This window comes from Canis lupus, chromosome 12 (assembly GCF_048164855.1).
Source record: "Canis lupus baileyi chromosome 12, mCanLup2.hap1, whole genome shotgun sequence".
NCBI classification, from domain to species: domain Eukaryota; kingdom Metazoa; phylum Chordata; class Mammalia; order Carnivora; family Canidae; genus Canis; species Canis lupus.
In genome coordinates this window covers 4078955-4102067 of record NC_132849.1, presented here as the reverse complement: position 1 = coordinate 4102067, position 23113 = coordinate 4078955, and the positions used below count along the sequence as shown (strand labels likewise).

Genomic DNA, 23113 nt, shown 5'->3' with positions numbered 1-23113 from the left:
AGTCCCTAATGATTCTTAAAAAAAGAGAAAAATTAACACAAGAATCATAAAACTATAGCTATGATTCAAAAATAAGGATGGCTATGATATAGGGGAAGTTTAATTTTTTTAAGCAGTTCACATATAGAGCACACTGCAAACAAGTGTTTCTTCTATAAAGTATGTATCTGTCTCACAGTATTTATCTCTGTGAAAGGACATGCTAGACACAGAGTAAGGAATGTGTAGGTCAGGTTGGGGAGGTTGCTTTGAAAGAATTATGTTTATATCCTCATGGCATAAACAGTCCAGTAGTTTTCTGAGCCATAAGGTGAGATCTCTAAAGGTACCTACATTCAGCAAGGAATCTTCCACATGTTAGTTGAAGGTGCTTTGAGAGCCTGCATGAACTGAGGGGTAGGCAAAGACTTGCACAGCCCTCAGCATCCCCACAAAGTGTGTGAGGTGTGAGTGACCTGACAGGCGAAAATAACATCTATGCACAATTGGGGGATTTACACCCACAGACAAATGCCATTTAGGGGTTTGTAAGTCTGGCACAATCTCCTTAAGAACCCTCACTAAACCTCTTCCCTGCCCCAGAGGCAGAGAACTGGCAAGAGGCCAAACAATTCCAGAAAATGCAGGAATTGTACCCTTAACAGAGAGGACTGGTTATAGAAGATAACCAGCTATGTACTCAGCTTGCCCAGTTGAGTATTTCTTTCTTTTTTTTTAAATTTTTTTATTTATGATAATCACACAGAGAGAAAGAGAGAGGCAGAGACACAGGCAGAGGAAGAAGCAGGCTCCATGCACCGGGAGCCCAATGTGGGATTCGATCCTGGGTCTCCAGGATCGCGCCCTGGGCCAAAGGCAGGCGCCAAACCGCTGCGCCACCCAGGGATCCCCAGCTGAGTATTTCTGAAAGAAAACTATAGACTAATTAGTCCTTGTCTCTTGGGAGATGGAATCTCTGCCAATTACATGAGATACATTTAATTGTAGGTAAGTGGTAAACCAAAGCAGAAAATACACAACTAGGACACAATGGACTTGGATACTAAAAAAGGGGAAGCGCTAGGTTAGAAGAAAGGTCTGGAAAGTCCCTCTCACATGGTAAGGAAATCCTGACTCCAATAGGGGCTTGGCTTTATGAACTAGGTAAGGCATGTGTTCCAATCACCTTCAAAGGAAAAATCCTATCCATTAACAATCTCTAGATGACTGCCAAGAACCTACAAATTTGGCTGACCTGTGACAGTTCTTTTAGGGTCTGGCACAAGTACTGGACACCTAATGAGGCTGTAAAAAACAAATATACTAGCCTCAGGAAAATATAAACACTGGCATCCTGGAGAAATTAATCAAGCCCAGAATGAAAAATTTTTAGCAAGTGTAGGTAAAATAAGAAGATATTTTAAAAAGGTTTATTTATTTTAGAGAGAGAGTGATCGAATGCACAAGTGAGGGTGGAGGGAGAGAATCTTCAGGTAGACTGCCCACTGAGCACAGAGCCTGACGCAGGGCCTGATCTCATGACCCATGAGATCATGGCCTAAGCCAAAGCCACAGGTCAGTCATTTAACCAACAGAGCCACCCAGGCACCCTGAAATAATTAGTTTTATGATCACTGAGATAATTTTGTGTTTTTAGTATGTGTTTATGTATTGTCTGTGGCTGCTTTTGTGCTGCAATGGCAGAGTTGAGTAGTTATATTGGGGATGTTATGGCCTGCAAAATGTAAAATATTTACAGAAAAATGTTTGCTGGCCCCTGAAATAAACTAGTAACATTTGCTAAAAGGAAGTGTCCTTTTCTGTAGAATGCCTGGCTAAGAATTACTTATAGTAAATAAGCTCACAATCCATGAGCCATGATGAACTATATAACTCACTGGGGCGTAAGATGGAGATGTTTTGTAATTTAAACGCCCCTCACTGTGCAAAGTAATAACCCACAAAACCTCACTTGGAGACTTCATCTATTGAACTGTTCTTAAACTTTGTTTTGCCCTATTGCTCTTTTTTCTGCCTCTTTTGTTATTTTTGCCTAGAGCCTACCTTGCTCAAACACATAGAGCCTGAAGGGCCTGGATTTTTGGTTCCCGGGACATAGCCCTCACTGCATGATTGATGTGTGAGAGAGCTCCCTTGCTTAAGGTAAGAACAATTCAGAGGCACACATTTCATTCCAGAGCTCCTTGAATGATCAGGATGAGTTGCCCTTTGCAGCACTCGAAGAACCCAGTCTGGTTGGCTCCTTCTCTTTTGTCCTGTTTTGCTCCTCCCACTCCTGTGCTAGTTTACTTCGGGAGCACTTCCTTTATCATTTGCATACAGATCTTTGTCTCAGGGTCTGCTACTGGGCAGCCCACTCCGTGACAGAATACCCAGGAATTTACCTTCTAAAATTGATGTTGAGATTGGCGGTCATGGCAATTCCCCCAGTTAAAATCGCACACATACCAAGAGCAGAATCAATCATGGTTGCAATGGCACCTCCGTGAAGGAATCTAGTTACAACAACAGGGAAAGAAAAAATGTTTTCAGAAGGTCTAAAAACAGTGCCTCTAGAGAGAAACTATCCAAGCACATCTCCATATAATTTACTTATGAAAGGTCCACTTGGTCCATGTTCAACGAACTCAAATAATATTCACGTTCCCAGCTTTATTCTATTTGTAGCATAATGGTCTAGTATTGGTAATATACCAGAACTTAATGGTAATTAGATCACAAGCAAGGAGAAAGCTAAAATATAATTTAAGAAATCTGTATTGTAGGGATCCCTGGGTGGCTCAGCAGTTTAGCGCCTGCCTTTGGCCCAGAGTGGCCCTGGAGTCCCGGGATGGAGTCCCACATCGGGCTCCCAGCATAGAGCCTGCTTCTGTCTCTGCTTCTCTGTGTGTTTCTCATGAATAAATAAATCAAATCCTTAAAAAAAAAAAAAAAAGAAATCTATATCGTATTTTTACTTAGCCGTATACATCACTGTTTAAAAATGCAGGAAATGCAGATAGAAAGAAAAATAAATTAAAAATTGGAAGGTCTTGGGATGCCTGGGTGGCTCCACAGTTGAGCCGTGATCCCGGGGTCCTGGGATTGAGTCCTGCTTTGGGCTCCCTACAGGGAGCCTGCTTCTCCCTCTGCCTGTGTCTCTGCCTCTCTCTGTGTCTCTCATAAATAAATTAAAAAAAAAAAAAAATCTTAAAAAAAAAAAAAAACTGGAAGGCCTTTCATCCCATCATCTAGTGACAAATCACCGTGAACATGTTACTGATACTCTCTCAAATTATACCTTTTGCCCTATCCCCTAGCTTTAATATTTTAAACAACTTTCCATGTCAGTAAATATATATCTGCATTGCCACTTCAATGCCTTTATTGTACTCTGTGGGTATGTATGGATACTCTAAGCTATCATTCTTACCCAGGTACTCCTTGCAGGTGAGGACCTCCTTGAAATATGCAAACTGTCCTGTCTTCAACATGATTATGGAACATCACATATTCAAATCCCACACCTTCCCCAAGGCTTCTGGGAAACTGCTGGGCCTGTGACATTTGTTCTTTTAAAAGTTTTGCGTCTGGAAGGGAAATGAAGTGGATAGGCACATGAGAAAACAGGTATGAGAAAGAGCCATGACAGAGTTAAGTATCTGTACCTTGTGAGAACCACAGGTTTATGGACGACCGATTAAAATGTCAACCAGGTACAAAATTAGAGGGATTAGGAGCATCCCACAGAAATAGACTATAGGCTCTTTGCCCTTATAGACTTAACAGTCTAACTGGGGACATAGCAAACATAAATGAAATAAAAAAACAAGGGCAGCCCAGGTGGCTCAGCGGTTTAGCGCCAGCTTCAGCTCAGGGCATGATCCTGGAGTCCTGGGATCGAGTCCCACGTCAGGCTCCCTGCATGGAGCCTGTTTCTCCCTCTGCCTGTGTCTGCCTCTCTCTCTCTCATGAATAAATAAATAAAATCTTAAAAAAAATAAAAATAAAAAACAAGTACTTACACATGGCAATCAGAAAATATAGTATATAAACGCTGATGGTATATTAAATGAAATAACGTATAGACAGAAAGTCTTCTCAGAATAAGTATGGTTTAAATGGGATTTAAAGAAAATGAGCAGTGTAACAGTAGGGAGGTTTTCCTTGCAGAAATGAGTTTAGCCTCAGCAGAAGACAGTCATCATACTGCATCAAAATCAGGTCCAGTTCAGTCCAATGTTCTGAGTGACTAGGACTCTAAGGCCCCAAATTCAGGGTTAGAACCAATAAGGTTTATGAAATCAAATTAGGGAGTTGTAATCTGACATTAAGAAGCAGAATACTTTACATATATCCTGGGCAACAACTAGTATACTTGTTTAGATGTGGTTTTTTGCATATACAACTGTGCACTAGTCAGGTCTACTGAGCTGTGAATCAAAAGGCAGGTCACTTCAAAGCAAAGATGGAAAGCTACTGTTCTAAAGGAAGGGCATATTTATACTTATGCATCTATGTGAGGATTTAATTGCCCAAATTCCGCTTCCTTTCCTGGCTCATTATGATTTGCCGTGCATTAACACGAAATTTCCTTTCTTGTTACTGAATTTATATTTACAAAGTTTGGAAAAATATGAAATGAGAAGATTTGGGAGAGGTGGGGAAAATGGCTCCATGTTAGGTCATGAACATCCTGCGGAGCAGGAACCCTTTTAGACTTTTTTTTTTTTTTAAGATTATTTATTTATTTATTTATTCATGAGAGAGAGAGAGAGAGAGAGAGAGAGAGAGAGAGAGAGGCAGAGGGAGAAGCAGGCTCCATGCAGGGAGCCCGACACGGGACTCGATCTGCGTTCTCCAGGATCAGGCCCTGGGCTGAAGGCGGCGCTAAACCGCTGAGCCACCCGGGCTGCCCCCCTTTTAGAGTTTGTATGCTTGACAAATGGCATTCACTGTGTTTGCACACACAATACGCACTCTAGTGGCTGCTGAGGAAATTCAGGGAGCAGTAGCATAGGAATTGGGAAATTTAAGTTCTTGGCCTAGAACTTGTTCTGTCTTCCACACTTTATCCATACAGTGAGGGGATAAAACTCAATGACCTCTGAGATCCTTCCAATTTTAACATTCTGGAACTTTAGGATAAGATAAAAAAAATTAGAAGGATTTGTTGCTTACTTAGAAGGAGTAGATAAGCAAGTAAAAATTTCTGATCCAGATTACACAAAACCTCAAGGTTATCTTATAAAAATGAGAAAAATAAAGATGTAAAATCAGTTTGTGAGAAATGCAGGCTCAGGCTCACCTCCAACCTTCTGAAGCTCAGCCTGCACTTTAGCAAGACTCAGTGGCCTCATATTCATGTGCAAATCTGAGAGGCACTAGCCTCTTAAACATCTGTGACAGAGGAGAGCTATGGTTAGATCTGAGCTCTGAGTCACTGCCAGCTGGATGAAAGGACAGATTGAAGGGGATGAGAAAGATGAGCGAGAAGACCACTGAGACACTACAGCATCACAGCCACTAGCTCATCCCCTGGGTGAGGTGACTGTCTCCAGGATGTGAAAGAGATGACAGGTGGCTAGATTAGTCCCGGGCTGGGGCTTTCTTAGTTGAGTAGGCCAGAGAGGTTCAGATAAATGCAGTCAAAGAATCGCTTCCGTGGGCCCTAAACAAGCAAGCTAGAAGGAAGACAACTGTGATCAGGGTGTAAATGTGTGAATGTGGGGGTTATTCATTTGTTGCAGTCAAGGCTCAGGATGCCCCTGGCAGTGTGCAGCCAGGGCTGGGTGAAGGAGAGTTTACAAGTGACACAGGAAGCCAAGTGAACTGCGGAGCGGTGGAGAATGGTGGGGAGGCAAGATGGTGACCCAGCTGCTGAGACACTTAGCATGTGAGGGAGAGGTTGGCAGAGGACGGCAACACAGAGGAGAGGAGGAGGTTCAGATGGGATCAACCTCAAAGGCACGGGGGTTTCTACGAGGAACAGGAAGTAACGGGCTGAAAGCAAGTGTGGGTAGCAAGGAGAACAATTCGGAGGGTCAAGTTTCAGGCAAGAGAAAACTGAACCATGAGCCATATAGGAAAGGAACTCTGGAAAACACTGATATTTAAGGAACAGGGAGGGGAGAGAGAAAACTGGTCAGAGATCTGTGAAAGCGAAGAGAGAGATTTCAAGGAGAAGGAGATCAACAAGGCTGAAAAATGCCCTCCAGATTTGGTACTTAGGTCACTAGGAGCTTAAGTGAAGAAATTTCCATAGAGCTGTTAGGGGAGATTGCAGACCACACTGTTAAAAACATTCAGTTGTGTGATGAAGTGTCAGAATAGAACTAGCAATACAAGTCACTAATGTTTCCCCTTCATTTGTAAAACAGAGTAATTCTTATTTTTCTCTTTTGGAGGTTCTATAAAGAAACTTGCAAACTCATTTTTCTTAGTGAAAAGTAGTTTTATTTTTATTTCATTCGTTCCTTCAACAAATGCTGGTGTCTACCATGAGGAAACGAAGACAAGGAAAGTAAAGTGATTTGCCCAAGATCATACAGCTTTAAACTGTGCAACCAAATCGGAACCCACACACTAACATAGGAAGTTGTCAGCTTTTGGATAGTGTCCAAAGCCATGTGACTGAATGGGATTACCAATAGGGTATAGAGAAGAAAGGAATCCTGAGGGCTGAGATGTGGGGCATCCTATCATTAAGACTTTGAGGACAATGAGGAACTGGCAAAAAACAGACAGGAAAGGACCAGTGAAGTAGGAGTGTGCTGTCTTGGAAGCCAAGTTCAGGGGAAAGGAGGCACTGCTGTGCCAAAAACTGAGAGATCACTAGTTAGCATCATGAAGGTCACTATGACCTTGACAAGAATAGTTTCAACAGAGTGATAAGACTCCACTGACTGCAGTGGGTTCAAGAGCGACCAGGAAGCGAGAAAGAGAGAGTTGTAGCATGTCTGCACACTGATGAAAATGTCCCAGTAGGGAGAGATGCCTTTAAATAGGACAAAAGTGAGGGAACACAGCACACAGAGACAAGGCTTGGCTCTCCTAAGAGGATGGGTAGTTCTCTGGTAAGAGGAAAGAGCAGAACATCAGGCACAGATGTAGCAAGTAGATAAATGAGGCAGTGGGAACCTGATTGCTTTTATTTTCTCATAGGGCAACAGGAAGCAAGATCCACTGAAAGCAAGGCTTGAGAATAAGGTAGGAAGCAGCCATCTAGGACAGCAGGAGCATAAATAGGCAGGGGAAAATAAAAAATGCCGGTCAGGCAACATTAAGAGCTTACTGCCGGTCATTTTGTAAAAAAAACCTTTACGATCCCCAAACAATAACCTACGGACAAGTTTGGATGACTAAAAGACAATGAGTGGGATGCCTGGGTGGCTCAGCGGTTGAGCATCTGCCTTCGGCTCAGGGTGTAGTCCCAGGATCTGGGATCGAGTCCCTCTGCCTATGTCTCTGCCTCTCTGTGTGTCTCTTGTGAATAAATAAAATCTTTAAAAAAAAAAAAAAAAGATTATGAGGAAATATCCGTATAAGCTTCATGAGGTCAGGGATCCTACCTGTGCCTTCAGATCTATTTTAGGACTACAGTACTTAGGGTAGCAGATGCTCAACAGATGGTTACTGAAGGAGTAAATACTGGATTTGCAAAGAGGAAGCCAAAAAGGCCTTTACAGGCTCATTCTAAAAATGAAGAATACATTAGGTATTTATACAAACTTGTGCAGTTAGGTTCAACAAGTCAGCCACGTAGGTGCAGAAGAGAGATCAGTAGTTTACACGAAAGACATGGAGTGTTAACCGACTTTTAGTACAAAGTGGGACCCGGCTACCTATCTAGTGCTAATGTCTTGTTCTACACTGAAAGGATATCACTGGTTTCAAACTTAGTTCTGGGAAGCATATATTAAAAACGATCCTGAGAAACTGAACATGTCCTGGAAAAGGCAACCAGGCTTGTAAAGGAGACTGAAATATCCTCTGGGAGAAATACCTGAAAAAACAGAGAAGAGCAGCCTGGCAACAAGAACTGTCAGGGAGAGGAGATACATGTATTTACGTCCTACACATGAAAGGATGTGAACAGCTGCTTATTGTTTGTGTCCCTAGTACTAGAATTCAACAAATGGGTGAAGGGCACAAGAAGTGACTATAGCTCAACAGTCTCAGGAAGAAATCACTAATAATAAGAGCTGTCCAAAATGGAAAAAGCCCCATTGCCCCAAGCACCACCGTATGACTGGAGGTGCTCAAGTTACATCCAGCCGAATGGTTGTACAGGTTAACGTAGAAAGCAAGAGAAGATAGAGAAAAAATTAGACTATATTAGTGGGTCCCAATCCACCTTCCACTCCAAAATGAGGGAGCCCACTGTTCTCTCCAACAGCAGTGGCTTAATAGGTTGTGAGCTGGAGGGTGGACATCCCAGTTTTCTTCATTGCGATACCCTAGTACCTAGTAGCATAGTGTCTGACATACAGTAGGTGCTCAATAAATACTTGTGTAAGGAAGAAAGCTAGTAATCTTAAGAGACAAAAGAAGGAAATAGTAATGATGACTAAGAACCCCTCCCTAAGTGATTCTGAAGGTCCATCCCCCTGTGCCCCAGACTAAACAATCTTCCAGGCCCCAACTCTGGGATTCTATATATCTGTGTTATCCTCGCTTGATTTAGCTAATATATTTATATTAATAACTATCCCTATTTATAACTCCTTAAACTAGTGGTTCCTGATGTTTTTAGGTCTTGGATTCCTTTGGGGATCTTATGAAAGACACAGGTTGGTCCCTAAAAAAGAGACATTCCTTAGGAAAGGGAGATCATTGCTTTCTAAGTGTTTATGTCAAAGAATGGCAGACTTCTTACTTTCTTATAAGGGCAGGTGTTCCAAGTTTTTGTTTTAAATGTAAAAGTCTGATTTAAGAACCTAATTGGGCATTAGAGCATCTCCTAAAATGGCAGAAAAGGTGGGCATTATTACCTCACCTATTTATTTCCCATTTAAAGTGAAATAAAACCAAAGAATGAGTTCAGTAAGACTGGATTTTGCAATGTGAAGATAAAACCAGTTTAAAAAACTTTCAACTTCTAAGTCACTGTTATTGGTGTCACCACAGAAATTGGTGGTTCCCTAATCCCAGGACTAACTGCATCCACATAGTCTGAAAGTTTGTTAAAAATGGATTCTCAGGCTCTACACCTAAGAGTCTGAGTGATTCAGAGCAGGAGAAACACTGACAAAGGAGCTTAACTCTTCAGTTAGTGCAAAAGCAGTACGCCTCTGCAGGCTTGGAAGCAGCAGCTTTCCACGTTTTTCAGATATGCCCCCTTCAAATCACAAGAGCGGGCCTAACTGTGGTCTCTACTCCCACCAGACCTGAGCAGGGAGGTGAAGAAAGCAGTGGGCAGGAGCAATCACTCCTTTTCCCTGGTTATTTTCCATGTGTCTCTGAGGCATACATGTTAATAAATTTGTGTATTTTTCTTATCAGCCTTTTAAAACATTGTCTCCACCAACAACTTGGAATTATATTTCCTCCCCTGTCGTTCCTGGTGACCCAGAAAGGACCTGTTGAGATATACACTTGTTCCAGAGCTACAGATGGGATCCTGGGAAAACTGGCAGAAACCAGCCAAGGAAAAGAATTCTTACCAAGTCTGCCCTCCCGGATTTCCATCGGTAATAGCTGGACAAGACAGGAAGGCAAACATTTTATGTCATTCCACCCTTTCCAAATTCAGCTTAGCAGGAGAAAAACACATGTAAGAATTAACTCTGGGGATGCCTGGATGGCTCAGTGGTTAAGCGTCTGCCTTCGGCCCAGGGCCTGATCCCAGGGTCCAGAGATTGAGTCCCACATCGGGCTCCTCCGCAGGGAGCCTGCTTCTCACTCTGCCTGTGTCTCTGCCTCTCTCTCTATGTCTCTCATGAGTAAATAAAATCTTAAAAAAAAAAAAAAAAAAAAAAAAGAATTAACTCTTTGAACTGCAGCTCCTGGATTTGCTTTCAGGTACCTGCTGGCTACTAACCCTTTCCCTCACTTCTATTTGTCTTGTGTTCTGAGAACTTGGGCTGTGTTTCTGCCTGCTGGAGCACACAGGTTGGTGGCCCCAAAATACGGCCAGACAGAAATGTCTGAAATGCAGTTCAGCATCCCATTAGTGGCTAGAGTCCTACAAACTTTTGCCAGCTCTCAGGAGGGTGTTGCATAGTTCTTTCTTTTTTTGGTTACTTTTGGGAGTGGTTCTGATCTTGGAGGGCTGCATTGCCTCTCTCTGGGGACACCTTTCGTGTCTGTCCTTAAGCCATAAAAGGCTTACTGGTTTTGGTTTTAGGAATGACTTAAGGCATTCCTGATTTAAAAGAAACAGGAAAAAAGATTTCAAAAAGGAATAAAGTCAGGAAAATTTACTGTTTGTTTCAGCCGAAACCTGAGAAGGTATTTGAAAGGAATTTTTAAAAAAGCTCTATGGCCACACTGGAGGCTGATATTCAGAGCCTGATATATTTTGTTTTGTTTAAGAGACAGAGAGAGATTGAGCATAGGATAGGGGCAGAAGGAGAGACAATCTTAAGCAGGTGCCATGCTCAGTGGGGAGCCCAAGGCAGGGCTCCATCTCATGAGCCTGAGATCATGACCTGAAGTCAGACACTGAACTCTATCACCCAGAGGCCCCAGGAATTTTTTTTAAGATTGATTGATTGATTGATTTATGATAGAGAGAGAGAGAGAGGCAGGCAGAGACACAGGAGGAGGGAGAAGCAGGCTCCAATGCCGGGAGACCGACGTGGGACTCGATCCCGGGACTCCAGGATCGTGCCCTGGGCCAAAAGCAGGTGCTAAACCGCTAAGCTACCCAGGGATCCCCTGAGCCACCCAGGGATCCCCCCCAGGAATTTTTTAAAAGGCCTCTCTGTTCTATGTGATCCTGGCTCCTCCATGGGAACTTCTCTTCGACTGAAAAGAAACCCCCTTCTTGAGCCCCTACTGATGATATGGTCCACCAGCTCTGTCTACCTCCTCTGTGTCTACATGAGTTAGCTAAGTATAATATGGAACTTAATCACCTTCCACCTTCCATTTAGTTCCCTGGATCCTTTGATACGTCTTCCCCCTTCAAACTCCTACCTTGTCCAAATTTTCTCCACTCCTGCCACATTTTCCCTTCCTACTTCAGCCTCCCAGCTCCCTAAAGCTACTCGATCTTCAGGCCCCTTCCTCTACTAGGGGCTCTCCAGGGACCCAGAGACCCCAAAGCAACTCTCAGAGGCTGCAAAGAAACAAGGAGCTACATGGAAATGGGGCAAATGAAAACCTCTTAGAAGTCTTCTACACAAATATTGGTAAAAAGCTTTAGCTGAGTACGTTAACCGTAACTTACTCCATCTGCCTGAAACACAATTTGGATTCAACTGTTCTTATAAACTGAGTGTAGATTTCTGTTTGCATTTGTCTGTATGTTTATGTATGTCTACATACGAATCTTCTGGATTTGGGGAATTTTTTTTTTTTACCTGTAGATGGCATTACTGTAAAAAGAGCTCTATGTAATTAGCTTTAAAAAAAAAGTGCTTGGGGGGCACCTGGGTAGCTCAATTGGTTGAATGTCTGCCTTCGGCTCTGGTTGTGATCCTGGGGTCCTGGGATCAAGCCCTACATTGGGCTCCCTGCACAGCCCAGAGCCTGCTTCTCCCTCTCCCTCTGCCTACTGCTCCCCCTGCTTATGCATTCTCTGTCAAATAAATAAAATAGGAAGGAAGGAAGGAAGGAAGGAAGGAAGGAAGGAAGGAAGGAAGGAAGGAAGGAAGGAAGGAAGGAAGGAAGGAAGGAATGATTTTTAGAAGTGCTTGGGACACCTGGGTGGTTCAGTGGTTGAGCATCTGCCTTTGGCTCAGGGCATGATCCCCTGGTCCTAGGATCAAGTCCTGCACTGGGTCCGCTACATGGAGCCTGCTTCTCCCTCTGCCTAGGTTTCTGCCTCTCTTGTCTCTCATGAATAAATAAGTAAAATCTTTAAAAAATAAAAATGCTTACATAAATTAAGTAATCCTTAAACTCAGAAATAAAGAAACCGACCTAAATGTTTTTCAAGTTCATATGACTTGAGTAATCTTTGGTAAATAGATACATTGTTTACTAAAACAACAAGCACTAACCCAGAAAAACAGATATACCTTCAGAGTTGTCACCACTAAATGCAGACATACAAACTTTTTCTACCTGGTTTACTAGTCAAATGAGCTCATGTTATCTGTTATAAAAAACCTGGTAGCTAGAAAAATAATGAGGGGCTCCCGGGTGGCTCAATGGTTGAGCATCTGCTTTCAGCTCAGGTCATGATCCCGAAGTCCTGGGATCAAGTTCCACATCAGGCTCCCTGCAAGGAGTCTGCTTCTCCCTCTGCCTGTGTCTCTGCCTCTCTCTGTGTGTCTCTCATGAATAAATAAAATCTTTAAAAAAAAGAGAGAAAAAAAGAATTTGAGATGATGAAATTCTCATGAGTAATGTAAACACTGCTAAGAACAAATGAATGAAGTAGATATAAGCTAAATGTTTATAAATGAACAATTATATGTCTGCTTAAAAATAGTTTCTTAAATCTCTTTGGTAACTTACATTCCTAGAATTTTGCTACGTGATAGATAATCTCTAAATATCTAAACCATTTCGGGCAGACCCGGTGGCTCAGTGGTTTAGTGCCATGTTCAGCCCAGGGTGTGATCCTGGAGACCTAGGATCAAGTCCCACATGTCAGGCTCCCTGCAAGGAGCCTATTTCTCCCTCTGCCTGTGTCTCTGCCTCTCTCTCTCTGTCTCTCATGAATAAATAAAATCTTTAAAATAAATAAATAAATAAATAAATAAATAAATAAATAAATAAATAAATATCTAGATCATTTCCAAATAAGATAAAATATTGAAACATTAATCGCTAAATATGAAGTCTAAATTTACCTGCTTGTGGCCTCTTATAGAGAAGCTAAACATATTTGGATTTGTTTGTAAACATGTCTTGTGCCACAGTGAAAAACTATGAGAAAGTGCATGCTCCTAGAAATTATGAAAATATATTCACAAAAAAAATTTAAAAAAGAAAATATATTCACAAGTTTGCCAATCTACACAACGCTGGCATGACATAGTTCATAACTGCTTACTTCTTCACTTTCATTAGAAATTAAGATTTCTATGAGTTAAGAATTCTAATATATATCATTAAAAATACTAAAAATAATAAGAGGAACAACTCTGTATATAAAGCAAGTAGAATGTATTTGTAGTGAGAAAAGGTAGACGGTATGGAGATGTATTTTTGTTAGGGATGAAAAAGAGTAAATTTGTCTTAAAGCAGAATAACTAGTTGCTTCAGAATGAAAAGAATAAAGGACAAACTAAGTAGATAAAGTTGGGGAGAAGGGAGAGGGAGGGGGGAGAAGGGGAGAGAAGGAGAGGAGGACAGGGAGAGGGACAGGGGGAGAGGGGGAGGGGGTAGAGAGAGAGAGAGAACACCTTACTTGTGTGCTCAAGGTGGCTAAAACTGAATGAAATTATTACAATGGGATTTTATTTTTAAGCAATCACTACGTCCAACATGGGGCTCTAACTCACACCCCCTAGATCAAGAGTCACATGTTCCACCAACTGAGCCAGCCAGGTTCCTCTATTATTAAGAGTTTTAAAAATAAGTTTTAATAGAATGCCTGTACAAAGTTAAAATTTAACCACTTTCATCTATTAGAAGTACACAGTTTTCTTGACTACTGGTCCGCCTTTTTTTTTTTTTGTTAAATATTTTATTTATTTATTTATTCATGAGAGACAGAGAGAGAGACAGAGACACAGGCAGAGGGAGAATCAGGCTCCACACAGGGAGCCTGATGTGGGATTCGATCCCGAGTCTCCAGGATCACGCCCTGAGCTGAAGGTGGCGCTAAACCGCTGAGCCACCCAGGGATCCCATGGTCTGCTCTTAAGAAGAAATTGAGGAAGGTTTTTCTTTACCTTTTAAGCAATCTGTCTAGAAAGCAAAGATTTTGTACCTTACCAACATCATTTCCTGTGCTCCATGTTGTCTTTTCCAGGTCTTAAGAAACGGAGTCTTCTCTACTAACAGAGCTAAGTTTTGTTTTGCTGTGTTTTAATAACTAAGTACTCTTCTGGTTTGCCTCTGACACCTTTTACCATCACTCTGGTTAAATAAGAACTGCTGTTTCACAGTGACCTATTTATTAATAAGATGTTCTAAAACGCTTCATATTTGACAAATTTCTCCTAACCAAAGTCTAAGTCAGGTCTGTTTGAACCCAGACTAACTTTGGGATTTCCCAGCATGTTCCCTGTAACATCTTCTAAAGGACAAATATTAAGTATTTAAATTGTGTGAAATTCCTAGAAATCTACTATGTCCTGGTAAAATGTTACCAGTCATAATTCTAGTCATCTTAAAATCTGTGCCACAGAAATAACCACATTTCCTTGTCATTGACATTAGAAGGAAATGTCATCAGATCTTTAACCGTGGCCATTTTTAGGTCTTTTTGTCATTTACAGACAGTTGTTTTATTCTGATGATTTTGCAAAAGTGTTTCATCTTGGGGGCTCTTCTCCGCTCGTGCTCTATTTCTCTCTCTCAAATAAGTAAAATCTTTAAAAAAAAAAAAAAAAAAAGGTGCTTTGTCTTCTAAGAGATTCAAGAAAAGGACTGTTTTCTGATAAGCACACTTTTCTGATAACTTTAAGCCATACCACTGAACTGGGTAAGAATTTCCATAACTCTGGTGGAAAACTCAAAAACTCAAACCTGCCAAGATCAAGCAAAACAAGAATCAATTATGTGGGACTAAATGAACTGACAAAGATAAACAGAACTGAAACATTTATCTTTCTCCTTACCTGATCTCATCAGAATTTGGAAATGCTTATTGAGTATTCTTATTTTCATAGTAATATATTTACTCGTAGAACATCTGTTCCTTAGACACAGATATGACCAGTTTCAAATAACTAAGGCTGACTTTACAGAGCTAAGAAAGCCCCTTCAAAATATCAGAAAGGGAGACAGAACATAAAGACTGCTAACTCTGGGAAACGAACTAGGGGTGGTAGAAGGGGAGGAGGGCGGGGGGTGGGAGTGAATGGGTGACGGGCACTGGGTGTTATTCTGTATGTTAGTAAATTGAACACCAATAAAAAAAAAATAAATAAAAAAAAAAAAAAAAAAAAAAAAAAAAGAAAGCCCCTTCAGAACACTGCTTGGTATCTGGCTTACTGGGCTCCTAGTATTATAGTGGGTAAAGACGGTCACCTCTTGGCAGCCTCAGGAAGTTCAGAATATTTGGGGGCCCTGAGAAGAGAGGAATGCACTCAAATTCATAGGTACTACGGCAAGGACAGTTGGTTGTTGGCTTGGCTTCTGGCGTTGAGTGGCTTTTGAAAGTCCATTCTGAGATTCTTAACAAAGGGGGCTCCTGGGTGGCTCAGTACATTAAGCATCTGCCCTCTTCTCAGGTCCTGATCCCAGGGTCCTGGGACAGAGAGCACCGAGTGGGGCTTTAACATCTAACCTAACTGCAGTGTCAACCTTCCCCAGAAACTGGGGTTTTACATCTAACCTAACTGCATCAGTCAGGAATTTTCTGGTCTCTCTCCATCGCCAAAGGCAAATGAGGTCATCTGCAAGATAAGACACCCTGCCTGCCCTTTCCCCTAAGTGATGGTGACCTTGCTTGGAATCCTTTCTTTTCTTTTACTATTAACTCCCTGCCCTGCCCTCCTTCTTATAAAAATCTTCCATTTTGTACAATTCTTGGGAACACCTCTCTACTTGCCAGATGGGATGCTGCAGGATTCACAAATCATTTTTTTTGTTGTTGTTGTTTATTTGAGAGAGAGAGAGAGAGAGAATTCGAGCAAGGGCGAGGAACAGAGGAAGACGGACAAGCAGACTCCACACTGAGCATGGAGCCTGACGTCGGGCTGGATTCCACAACCCTGAGATCATGACCTCAGCTGAAATCAAGAGTTGGATGTTTAACCGACTAAGCCACCCAGGCACCCCTCACAAATTGTTTAATAAAGCCAATTAGATCTTCAAATCTGCTTGGCTGAATTTTGGTTTTTGGCAGGGCTCTCAATCCAATATCTAGAAATCCTAACTGTCCTATTGACTCAAAAACAGTCCATGGTTTGTCCCAACTATTAACTTTTGTTTTTTATTCGTTTCCATAAAAATGCTTATTAAAAAGGTGACTACTCACACCGTGTAGAGCACCCCCCCCCCCCCCCCCACAATACTACCTCCTGAAATGACACAAAACTATTTAGCTGAGCTGACGTATTCTCAGGACTAACAGACTGGTGCAGACATGAAACTTCTTGGTGAAGCTTCAAAGGCAGGAATGAAGGATCACATAGTATGCCAACCCTAAATATGGCTCTTTGGCATCAAGATTATCGTGAGAAAAAAAAAAAAAAGATTATCGTGAGGAAAAACAGACACGGGAACTTCTGGAAACATCTATCGTGTTTTCACAATAGATGGGAAAATTTACATTTTCCACACATTTTTGTGTGGGAAATTTATATTTCTAAATGAAATCTCCACTTGTAAGGGTATCTCCTCCTCTGTACTAGACAGAAGGGAGGACTCTAAATTGAAGAAACTCTTCTCAATGAAGAAAGCAGCCTGCCTAACAAACCTTACCCTGTTAATTCCACTTTTCCTGGTAACCTCCCTGCAGCTGGCCCCCTTCCCTCCAGCTTTTTGGCCTTTAGCTACAGATGGTATTTAAATTGGTGGCTAAGGCCTCTTGGGGAGTTACTTTTCCTGGGTATCTTCACATACACCTGAGGTATACCGGTTCAACTTCATTTTTACAATGTTTTGATGTTTTGCTTTTCTTTTAAGAAAGCAATGGGCAGGAAAGAGGATGGTTCACTATTCCTCCCAATTTCTAACCAGAGATTTTGGGACATTTTTGGGAATAAAAAGTCCTCTTTGGGGGATGAAAAGAACAGAATAGAAACTACGGTCAATAATTTTTTTTTAAAAGATTTTATTTATTTATTCATAGAGATGCAGGGAGAGAAAGAGAGGCAGAGATGCAGGCAGAGGGAGAAGCAGGCTCCACACAGAGAGCCTGACGTGGGACTCGATCCTGGGTCTCCAGGATCACGTCCTAGTCTGCAGGCGGCGCTAAACCGCTGCGCCACTGGAGCTGCCCTATGGTCAATAATTTTGTGATAACAATGTGTGGTAACAGAAGGCAGCTAACCCTTAAATCGTGGTGAGCACTGAGTAACACATAGAATTGTTGAATCACTATGTGGTATACCTGAAACTAACGTAACATTGTTATGTCAGTTTTACAAAAGTTCTTTTAGGGGCATCTGGGTGGCTCAGTGATTGAGTGGCTGCCTTTGGCTCAGAACATGATCCTGGGGTCCTGGGATGGAGTCCTACATCAGGATTCCCGCAGGGAGCCTGCTTCTCTCTCTGCCTGTATCTCTGCCTCTCTCTCTGTCTCTCACAAATAAATAAAATCTTTTAAAAAAAGTTCTTTTTTTTTTTTTTTTAAATAACGTGCCTTTATTTTTTTACATAGCACTCATCACCGTCTGACATACTTTGTGTTTAATGGTTTGCCTCTCGTCTCTATGGTGTCAGCTCCACGAGGGCAGAGATTTTAGGTAAAGAAAACAAGTCAAAGCACAGAGCACCTTAAACAGGTCCCCTGGTTTGTTTCCTCTCTCCCTTCTTTCTTTTCTCTCTTCTTCCCCAAGTATTTACATGGCACATAACTAAGTACCAGGTACTGTTCTAGGTACTGGAGACCCATAGAGAATAAAACACAAAAATCTCTGCCCTTGGGGTGCCTGGGTGGCAGAGTGGGTTAAGCCATCTCAAGGTCTTGGGATCATGAGATGGAGCCCCGTGTTGGGCTCTGAGCTCAGTGCAGAGTCTGCTTGGGACTCCCTCTACATGTGTGTATCCTCTCAAATAAACAAATTAATTAAAAAAAAAATCTGCCCTTATGGAGCTCATAACCTGATGTGAGAGACAAAAACACAGTTTGTCCAATGGTGATAAGTGCTATAGAAAAAACAAATGCATCTGAAAAAATGCTTATTAAGGGAAAGAAAATAATCTGAAAAGGCCAAATGCTATATGAATCCAACTATGTGGCATTCTGGAAAAGGCAAAACCATGGACACACTGAAAAGATCAGCGGTTGCCAACAGTTCAGGGGGAAAGTGTTGAGAATGATGGAAACATTCAGTTTGATACTTTAATGATAGCCATCAGTCACCACACATTTGTCAAAACCCATAGCACAATGCAAAGAGTGAACCCCAATGTAACCTACGGACCTTTGTAACCTATGGTTAAGAATGTTATCAACAAGGACGTCTGGGTGGCTCAGCGGTTGAGCATCTGCCTGTCTGGGTGGCTCAGAGGTTGAGCATCTGCCTTTGGCTCAGGGTGTGATCCTGGTCCAGGGATCGAGTCCTGCATCAGGCTCCCTGCAGGGAGCCTGCTTCTCCCTCTGTCTATCTCTCTGCCTCTCTCGTGAATAAATAAAATATTAAAAAAAAAAAAGTTATCAACAGTAGCTCATCAATTATCAATTACACTATCACAAAATGTTAATGATGTGGGAAATAAAGGCAGAAGGAATGAAGATAAAATTAAATCACCTTAAACCTACAGCCAATTGAACAATACTTGAGGTAGGCACATTATGACATTCCTCCTTATAAAAGTCCTTTTGAAACTTCCCTTATCTTTACCTTCCCCAACCCCAAGGTATAAAATCACTTGCTTCTCCTAATCCTGGGGCAGCAGGGAACAGCAGGCAGCAGCAGCCACAGCTCCTTCTGCCCACGGGTCCTGTCCTTGTGCTTCAATAAAACCACCATTTTGCACCAAAGACCTCTCAAGAATTCCTTCTTGGCCATTGGCTCTGGACCTCACCAACCTCATCAACATTCAAAAACTGCATCAGTTAATAGGGGAAGCTGGGGTGGAGGGAGTGTAAGAGGATATGTGAACTCTGTACTCTCCATTTATTTTTCTGTAAGCCTGAAACTATTAAAAAAAAAGTTTTCATTAAAAAAATAAAAAAGCACACACAGAAAAACAGGAAATGCAGTGTGTGTGTACCAGAGGCAGGGTAGGTTGCCTTGGGAGTTTAGAGTCTGAGAGAAGAAAGGTTGATGTCAGAATGCTGAGCTTCTTAGGGTGACAGAGCCACAGACTGGGACATTGCCTCTCTCTGTGTGTCTCACGAATAAATAAAATCTTAAAAAAACCAAAAAAACCAAAAAAACCACAACTTTGCTTGAAGGAAAAACCACCTTAGCTTGACAACAGCCAGGCCTCCAGGATCCTGAGACTTCTTTTTTTTTTTTTTTAATATTTTTATTTATTTATTCATGAAAGACACACAGAGAGAGAAAGAGAGGCAGAGACACAGGAGGAGGGAGAAGCAGACTCCATGCAGGGAGCCTGATGCGGGACTCATTCCCGGGAATCCATCCCAGGACTCCAAGATCACACCCTGGGCCGAAGGCAGGTGCTAAACTGCTGAGCCACCCAGGGATCCTCCTGAGTCTTCTTTAGCATAGGAAAGTCCTTTTGGAAACTTCCCTTTGTCTCTACCACCCCATTCCAAAGTATAAAATCAACTGCTCCCCACAATCACAGTGTAGCCTTTTCTGCCCATGGGTCCTGTCCCCATGCTTTAATAAAACCACCTTTTTGAATCAGAGACCTCAAATTCTTTGCCATTGGCTCCAGCCCCAACATTTCCACATCAGTAACCAGTGCAATATTTGTTCTATATTTGACATTTAAATATTCTTTATGATAATGTGGCTGTTCTTACCAGGAAAAAAGATTTTGACATCTTCAATCCTTTCAGGAGGGTTACATTTATATGAAGGCAAACGTTTCCAAGAGCCATCTTCACTTTTCTTCATGAACTGGTCAAACAGGAGCCTCATGTCCTCATTCCAGCTGGGATTGGGGAGAGAATGGTCCACATGAAGGACTTCAGAAGAAAATGACCTCTAAAGGAGAGAAGAGAAAAAGAATGGGAAGTAAACCCTAATTCATAACATATTCTCCTATTTTCTGAGACTGTTTTGCTGCTGCTCCTCTTCCCAGAAGTTTGTCACTTCAGAGTGCAAGCAAATTTCAGGAATCAGCCAGTACAACCTCTTTGAGAGAAGATTGAGAGACAGTAAATGATTTGCTCAGTGTCACCCAACTACCTACTGACAGAGCAGCATTAAGCCCAGGTCTGCGGATTCCTTTCTCTAAAACAAAACAAAACAAAACAAAACAAAACAAAACAAAACAAAACAGTTAATCAATCCTAGGTGAGCCAGGAGGAACTGGAGATAAACAAATGAAGGACACACATTCTCCTCCATGTAAAAGGGTTTACCAGTGGGGTCTGCAGAGGAGCAGGGGTGAAGGTGTTTATCTCAGATGGGGGATGGGGAGAAGTTCTTGGACTTGAATCTTAATGATGATGTAGGAAAGATGTCAGGGTTTGAAGCCAATGGCCAAGAAAGAATTCTTGAGCCATCTCTAATGCAAAAAGGTGGTTTTACTAAAGCACGGGGACAGGACCCATGGGCAGAGAGAGCCGCAATGGGGTTGTGTGGGGTGGAGATCATATACCTTCAAGTTGGGAGGGGTTAGGGATAGCATGTAAGTCTCTTGATGAATTTTGGAAGCAAAGTTTCCAGAACTTTGAGCTGGCTAACTGTTGTTGGTGAAAGGTCATTTATTACCGTCTAATAAAACCTTAGTCATGAGACCCTGCAGATGTATATGGTGGATTGTAGGCTTGGGGGATGGCTCTTGGCGGGTAGAAATAAAGTAAGTCTTCAAAGGAATTTTGAGATGTTACATAGACTTACAGGATCCTGGGGGTCGAGCTAAGATTGCCTGTTGCCCTCAGCAAAGTACTAACATAGAGGCAGCTGAGTTCCTAGAGGTCACTCTGTCTGTTTTAAGGACTTGTCAATGAGCTGTAGAGAGTAAAGACATTTAATAATTCTCCTTCTGCCTTTGTTTCCCACATCAGTTACACAAGCAGAAATCAGGCAGCTTGAAAGGGTAAGGGAAAGCTAAGGGAAAACCATATGCAAAAGCAAGGAGGCAGGACACAGTTTCGAGGGGCCTTATGACAACCAACTTATGAAACACTTATGAAATAGGTACTAATTATTACCCTCATTTTACAAATGATGAAACTAAGGCCTAAAAGAAGCTTGGCTTTGGGGTGCCTGGGTGGCTCAGTCAGTTAAGCGTCTGCCCTCGGCTCAGATCATGATCCCAGGGCCCCAGGATTGAGGCCCTGCATTCATTCATTGGGCTTCCTACTCAGTGGTGAGTCTGCTTCTCTTTCTCTTTCCCTCCCCAACTATCTCAAATAAATAAATAGAAAAGAAAAGAAAAGAAAAGAAAAGAAAAGAAAAGAAAAGAAAAGAAAAGAAAAGAAAGAAAAGAAAGAAAAGAAGAAAAGAAAAGAAAGCTTTGTTTCAGTGCAAGGGGAGGAGCAGATGGCTGTAGAGATGCAGACAAGGGCTTGACTCTGAGAAACTTCCATACTAAGCTAGTTGGCCTGGTCTCTAGCTGCAGTTGTTCCCAGAGAGATTTTAATAGGAAAATAACAAGATCTAATCTAGCCATCATTAAGAAAGAGAGTGGGAGGAACCAAGACTGAATCTAAGGACTCTGTGTCAAGGATTTTAGAGATACATTTTAGAGATAACCCAAGTGAAAAATTATGACTGCATGAAACAGATAAGGAGTAGGGAGGAGTTAAAATACAAACACCAGCCCCAGGTTTCTGAATTACACAACACAGTGAATGACAGAGCCAATTACCAAGAAAGGGAATGTAAAAAGAAGGCAGAGGTTAGGGGGACAGGTGCTTGGTGTCAAAATGGCTTCCAACCATCAGCACTGAGCAATGCTACTACCATTCCTGTACCAGAGGCCCTGGAAGAGGATAAAGTGTAACTAACTATGGTGTTGGACAAAGCAAATGGCCACAGGCACCGGAAAGGAAAACTATTTTTCTTTTTTAAGCTTCAGTAGAAATCTTGGAATATTTAACAGGTGACTCTAGGATAGATCAGTTCCAGTCTTTTATGGACCAAAGTGACAGAGATAATTGAAGACTTTTAGGAACTAGAATGACTCACTTGGCTGTGAGTTCTCCTACCTGATTTTAATTTGGAAGTGTGGAATTTAACTAAATTGTGTGAACTTTAAAAAATCTGCTATCTGCCAGGTTCTGTGCCAGGAACTGGTTAAGACAGAGAGAGAAGACTTATGCCCTGCCCTCAACTGCTTGCAGCCTTGGGTGTGAAAAATATCCTAAAAGAAGTACATATAGACACAGAAGGACCGACTGGACATTCAGTGAAAACTTCAAAAACACTGATGCAGTGGTTTCTAAAGGATACAAAGTTCACTTGCTGTCCCAAGCAAAGGCACAGGGAGATGACACCTTGGGGAAATGCCAGTATTTCGGTCTTCACAGAGGTAAGGTGCAAAGAGAATAGCAGCCAGATATGGATGGCAGAGTAGAAGGGGAACACACCACCAAGGCTCTTTGACCTTAACAGAGGGCTTATATTTCATCAGCTAGGTCAACGTTTCCAAAGGCCAAAATGAAAGCTGATTTTAGGTAGCACAAAGACTATGGCACATGTATTTTTAAATGCCTATTATCGAAGGATATAAATAACACATCACACTTAGCATCTCACAAATGTTATTCCTTAGGATGAAAGCTCATTAAAGAAAGGTAGTCTTTAAAAAACCATGAAACTGATATTTGAATGATGAAATACTTTTTTCCACTACAGGGAACCTTATGGAGTTTTAAGCAAAGTTTTAGAAACCTCCCTCTGGTGTAAAGGATGAACTACAAGGTGTGAAGAATGGCAGGGAAAGCAGTTTAAAAAATTGTTGTAGAGATCCAGAGGATATACGGTTAGAAGCTAAACTAGGTAGAGAGAAATGAAGGAAAAAAAAAAAAAAAAGATTTAAGAGACATTTAAGATAATATGACTAATGGATGTGGAGACAGACT

General features: G+C 41.8%; 1 protein-coding gene across 1 annotated transcript in view; it reads right to left on the bottom strand.

The window, feature by feature from the left end:
- The window catches only part of THEM4 (thioesterase superfamily member 4), a 36467-nt gene that overhangs the window by 11265 nt on the left and 2089 nt on the right, over positions 1-23113 (bottom strand). The window contains exons 2-4 of the mRNA XM_072769119.1: positions 19880-20063; positions 3413-3569; positions 2385-2495 (exon numbers count right to left, since the gene is read on the bottom strand). Of these exons, the coding sequence (XP_072625220.1) occupies positions 2385-2495; positions 3413-3569; positions 19880-20063 (452 nt within the window). The remainder of the gene's footprint in view (positions 1-2384; positions 2496-3412; positions 3570-19879; positions 20064-23113) is intronic.